General features: G+C 47.9%; 1 protein-coding gene across 1 annotated transcript in view; it reads left to right on the top strand.

The window, feature by feature from the left end:
* Window positions 1-962: 962 nt before the first annotated feature.
* ACSS1 (acyl-CoA synthetase short chain family member 1) overlaps window positions 963-6,000 on the top strand; it is a 34,258-nt gene continuing 29,220 nt past the window's right edge. Inside the window, exons 1-2 of the mRNA XM_030447528.1 lie at window positions 963-1,233; window positions 4,703-4,799. Of these exons, the coding sequence (XP_030303388.1) occupies window positions 963-1,233; window positions 4,703-4,799 (368 nt within the window). The remainder of the gene's footprint in view (window positions 1,234-4,702; window positions 4,800-6,000) is intronic.

Below are 6,000 nucleotides of genomic sequence, written 5' to 3'. Positions count from 1 at the left end.
ACTTAGATTCTTTATGCCAGCAAAGAGGTCCCTGCTATGCACAGGGAGGAAGGTCTCCTGTGTTACCTGCTGTGAAACCTTGCTGCCTGTTGTTAAGGGTTTGCGGTCCTGATAAAATCAGGATTAAATTTGATTCTGAGATTAAGATGTAGGAAGAAGTGTCATGATAGCAAAGCCAGGAGCTCCACATTGTGGTTATGATGGTGCTTATGTGGCTGTCAAGGAAAAGTATTTTGTGTACCCACTTAAGAGAGTCTTGCTCTGTTTCAAGCAAAGAGGGGACAAGACTCTGCTCCCAGGGGTGAGTGGACACAGGGGTGCATTTGGGTAGGGTGTCTCCCTGAGTGGAATGTCCCTGTGTGGGTTCTTTGAGCATTCCCAGAGGTGAAGGTGCAGGCATACCTCTCTGGGTGTGGGGCACTCCCAGGGACTAGTGAATGCAGGGATGTCTTGGTGTGGGATGTTCTCAGGGGTGCAGGTATGTTCATGAGTGCAGGGCAATAGATCCCAGGGAACCCTGCGGGTGCAGGGATGTCCCTTGAGATGCTCCAGGGACTGTGTGGGTGCAGGGGTGTCTCAGTTTGGATGCTCCCCCAGGTACAGTAGCGTCCCTGGGTGTGGGGCGATCCCAGGGCTGAGAAGGGGTGCAGGGGTATCTCTTGAGGTGCTCCCAGGACCATGGGGGCTCAGGGGTGTCCTCTGGGGTGCTCCTGGGGCTGTGTGGGTGCAGGGCTGTCCCTTTGGGTGCTCCCGGGTCCCTGCGGGTGTAGGGGTGTTCCAGGCCGTGGGGCTCCCCCGGATCCGTGGGGGTGTGGGGTTCCCCAGGCGGCAGGCTGCTCCCGGGGCCGCCCCGCTGGGGGCACCCGCTCCCCGCAGGCGGTCGGGCTCTCCGGGCTGTCGGGGGCGGCGCCGGTGCTGGCGGGGCCGGGCGCGGCCCCGACAGCAGCGTAGGGTTGTACCCCATGGCGCTGCGCTCCTTCAGCCGCCTGCTCCCACCCGGATGGGTCCCCGTCGTCTGCCGGCGCTGCTGCGGCGATCCGTGGAGCCCCGCGGCGCTGCCGCCCGGCGGGTACGGGGTCTGGCAGGAGCGGGCGGCCCGCGACCCCGCCGGTTTCTGGGCGGAGGTGGCGCGGGGGGCCCTGCGTTGGGACAGCCCCTTCCACACAGCCTGCCAGGCCGGCCCGGCCGCCGGCACCGCTCGCTGGTTCCTCGGCGGCCGCCTCAATGTCTCGGGTAAGGCTTCCCCGGGCCCGCGCATCCCCCGTCCCGGCCGACGGTGCTACCCGCTGCTGCCCTCGGGCTTGGCCGGAAAGCTTCCACCAGAGTAGTTTTCGTGAGTGCTCCTCCTTGGGGCAAAACCCGAGGACTTAAGTTGGGCAGCAGCTCTGCCGGGCCTTGCGAAATACCGGGAAAAAACTTGGAATCCAGCTAAGCCTGCTAACCCTACTAAGCTTCTGGCCCTGGCTCTCTTTCCCCGGGGACTGCCCATTACTGCTGCGGAAACCCTCTTCTCGCAGCCCTGACGTCTTTCTCGGGGCGAAGAAGGTGGGTGAAGGCCTGTCCAAGGGCTGGGATGCCGTGTCCGTAGGGATGCAGTGACTTCTGCCACCCTTGACCCAGGTGTCCGGCTGTGGGGTGCTGCTTGGCCCTTTGGTGGGCTCCACAGTGCTAATGCAAAGACGAACCAGAGGCGGGGGACTGTGTGAATCCCAGTCCTTTATGGAGGAAGTTGCAGTGTCTTTTCTCTCTTAAACGAGGAGCTGGGTCTTTTCTTCCAACTTCACTGCTTACATGAAAGAAGAGAAAAAGTTTCCATTGCATTCCTAACTACTTCTTGAGTTTCTTCTCAGCCATATCTGCCTTGAAGGCTCTTTCTTTTACTGTGGTCCTGCTCCATTCAGTGGGAGTAAGCATCAGCCTTTCCTAGACTAGTGGTGAAGTCTTTTGACAGGGGTGTATGCTTCTTAACTACATTACCTGTTCCTGAGAGTGGCAGAATGACCAGGCCACCTTTTTCTTTCACAGCAAAAGAGCAAAACCTTCCTTGTGTCTTCCAAAGAGCATAGGGGAGTATCTCCTCCCAGGTGATGACCCCCAGCAGTGGATCCCAAGTTGCTGCAGGTGTGTGTAGAGCCCTGCTTCCAGCACCCAGCAATCAGGGATTTTAGCCAAAATTTTCTTTGCATTGACTCTTGTTAAAATTAAGACCTTGGCTGAGGACAGAGGCTTTCAGGGATCTGTTTCTTTCCTCTGTAGAGTGGGACCAACACCTTCTGCTAGATCCCATATGGGTCAGATGTCTGAAATCCAGATATTGCTGGGTCTGATTTTAGATCATGTTTTGGGTCTGGTTCTTCTGCAGGTACTAAATTTCACTTAGTCTTCTCTGCATAGGTAAAAAAAAAAAAAAAAAAAAAAATTAACCACAGATGTAGAGAATTAAACAGGTTTGATTTGGCTGGTTTTCCTTTAAAGCACAATGTACTTTGCCACAGTTGAGTGGCTAGTTTTCTGCTAGAAGGCTCTGGTTTTGTCCCTTGATCTCTTGTTTTGAACTAGTTGCAGAAATACAGCAAGAGTTCAGGTCCCTGATCATGTGTGCCTGTTTCTTGAAACACCTAGACCACAAGCAGCTGAGTTGCCTGCTGCTTTTTGCTTGGGGAGACTTTATGGTAGGAGTCTGGGCTTACTGCACTTGAAGTCCTGGCCAGAATAACCTAACAAACTACTGCACTTTCAACCAGAGCACTGTTCTCAGGAGCATGGAGACATTTAAAAAAAGACTGGATGTGGCACTCAGTGCCATGGTCTAGCAACTGCTCCGGTGGGTCAAGGGTTGGACTAGATGATCTCTGAGGTCCCTTCCAACCCGGCTAATTCTATGATTCTATGCCTTACCAAAATTAATTGTTGCCAAAGCATTGTTGAGGAAGCAAGAAAACATACGGTGTAAACATTAGGGTGTAGTACTAAGGGAAAAGCAATTAAATTCTTTTTTGTAAAATGAGCAAGAGGCTCTCGTAAGCCTAAGATCAGGAAGGAAGCAATAATATTTGTCCCTCTTTCACCTGCTGGCTCTTACTGAGCAAGGAGCTAAAGCTCTCACTTGGCTCACCTGATGCTTGCTGTAACAGCAATTCCCTCTGAAGTCAACTATGGCTGCTCACAGGTAAGTAACGCCTTCTTGGGTAGTGAATCTCCATTAATGTGATTTACTGTAGTATGGCACAATATGCTGAGGGTGTTGCTGCGGTGAGCTTGGAGGTGGGTCACAGACCAAGCTGCAGCAGATCAAGTTACCTGTGGACAGGTGACAAAACCAGTGTGGAGCTGCTTAAAGCATTCTCCACTAGAGCTTTTGCCCTCCTGTTTCATGTTAGAATGGCCTCAGAGATGGCTTATGTTCTTTACAGTATTGCTGCAGGAATTTACATTAAAAAATAAAAGACTTTGAACAGATGGAGTGCTTTTTCACATTTTTGAGATTGACAGTTGTTCTTGTAATGAATATGCCAAATTAAAAGAGATTTATCTCTGTGTGCACCTTTAGAGGCTCATCCCCACCCTCTGTGTGGTGGAGTAAATCAGCTGTGACCACAATACAGCTAAAGCCGACTCCTGGGCTGCAGTTTACTTAAACATCAGAAATTGTAACAGCAATAGGCAGCTTTCATTGCAATTAATTACTTTGGGAAAATTAATCCTTCCTCACCAGTGATCTGAAACTCAGCAAATTTTTTTAAGCATTTTGTTTGAATTTTACAGCAATGTGCCTGACTTTTTTAATAGTTATCTATGGAAATAAAGTAACTGCCTTTGGAAGATTATAATGAAATAAGTAAGCATAGTTTAGGCTTGAAATTAATTCTTTACCAGGTTAATCTCTAACCATCAGGCAAGTTGCTGCTGAATGTGCAGGCAGGGTTTTTGGGTGTATTTTCATGATTTTTCTTCAGGATGGGTGCTCTTAAGTCCCCTTGAGCATCTCATGGTTGTTCAGTTTTCTTCTGTCTCTAGCTGTTGGGGGGAGAGAGAAATCTGCAGAAAGTAATTCTAAACATACGAGTTTTAGTAGATGTAGCATGCAGCCTGAGACACGTTCATCTTTCCCAGATGTCTGGCCATGTGTACACTTCTGTGCTTTGTGAGTTTACTCTGAACCCTAAAGTCTGAGATACTTTCAGTTAGCTGAGATTCAGCTCTTCTGTTATACCCTGGAAAAAGTGTTTTACATGAGCTTTAATTAGAAAATTCAAATGATGCAGTGCTAAAAATGCAGGCTGAGGAAAACAGTATATCAGATTTATGCAGTGAAATGCTGCTCCAGGGAGGAAAAACATCAAAAGTATGTCTTGTCCTGTCTACTGAGAGAGCAGGGAAGAGATTTGGGCTGGTTTGAGCTTAGCAGGGGTAAGCTGAACTGAACCAGTGGAGGCCTCTTATGGGGATGCGAACTCTAAGGCAACTGTACCAATTATGTATAGTATTTGTAGTATTTGCATTCTACGGATTTGAAAAAGGACAGCTTTACCAGTACTACACATGCTACCACTTCCAGTGTTTATGTGAATGTGTGGCTAACTAGCTCAATGACAAACGATGTTTCATCTTACACTGGCTTGCTGCTCGTGCTTGACCAAGCTAAGTTTACAGAGCACCTTGCACATGATCAGGCTTTGCTGAAATAATTTTTTTCTTACAGTAAATTGTTTGGATCAACACGTCGAAAAGTCACCGAACAGAGTGGCTTTGATTTGGGAGAGAGATGAGCCTGGCACTGCAGTGTATGTAACATACAGGTATGGCATTTTCTCATGGTGCTTTACAATACTTGGCTATGGGGTGGGAAGAAGAGCTGTTGCTCTGAAGTCAAACCTCTGTGAAACTCTGCTTTCTTCCAAGGTACTTCAATACATAGAACATACAGCTACAGCTGGGTTGTGGTGGTCGTGATGAGATAGCTCCTTAAAGAGAGGCATGTTGCTACCAGGAAATTACTTTCTTCCCTTCTTGGAGTGGGCTTCTTGATCTTAGACACCTGTATAATAAACATTACAGAGTGTGGAAGGTACTGTGAGTTTAAGTTAGGGACAGCTACTTAAAACTTCAGATTGAGATCTGGCATCATCTCATTATTGCATTACTCAAGCCTACCTGTACATTCCCTCTCTCTTAAGTAGGGGCTTTTAGGAGGGAAAGGCTTGTTTTTCTCTCTGGCCTATATTCTGTTTTTTCTCCCTGGTTATGTTCTCACCTGCCAGTTTTCTTTTTGCTCATTAGAAGCATTCATGGGAAAATTTCTGTGAACAGCTTGTGGTTTCAGCATATCAGCAAATGTCTTGGTGCAGACATCTTGTGCTGATGGTCAAAGCATAATATTGAGTCCTGGCAAGAGGGATTTTGGAGCTCCCTGTATTCTTTCTTCTTCCTTATCCCCAGGGCAAGACAACCTTTAGGCTGCTGTGAGTGGCTCTGACTTGTAATTGCTGCTATAGATTGTAGTTTTTGTTAGAATATGGTAGTTTTCAAACATGTTTCTCTTTGCCCCGCTACGTGCCCTCATTTAGGAGACAGGCCTGCCTGCAAAAATGCCTATTACATCATCTGTCTCACTAGAGAGAGCTAAATTTTAGACTTTTTATGTTCCTCAGTGCATATTTTAGGGAGCCAAATGTTTGGTCTGGTGGCAGAGGAGATACAGAAATTCCTGTCATCTGACTCATAAAAAATGTTTATTGTAGCTTGTTGATAGTTGGGGTTCCTGGAGCTCTGTAAGTCTAAATGGGTTCTGATGGTCTGGGTTGCCTCCCAAATTTATATTAAAGCTCTCAAAAACATTATTTATTGGAGTGAGGAAACTGGTCAGCAAGGAGCAGTGGACATACAAAAAACTTTGAGAGGTTCATGCTTGATACAACAGAAAATGACATAATCTGATACAAGGCTGTGGATGAAGTTAGTTGGTTTTAATCTTGGGATTGTTACTTTGGCAGTCTGTGT

The sequence above is a fragment of the Calypte anna genome, chromosome 3 (assembly GCF_003957555.1).
Source record: "Calypte anna isolate BGI_N300 chromosome 3, bCalAnn1_v1.p, whole genome shotgun sequence".
NCBI classification, from domain to species: Eukaryota; Metazoa; Chordata; class Aves; order Apodiformes; family Trochilidae; genus Calypte; species Calypte anna.
Note: the sequence above shows the minus strand (reverse complement) of the source record. Positions and strands in the feature narration are given on the sequence as shown.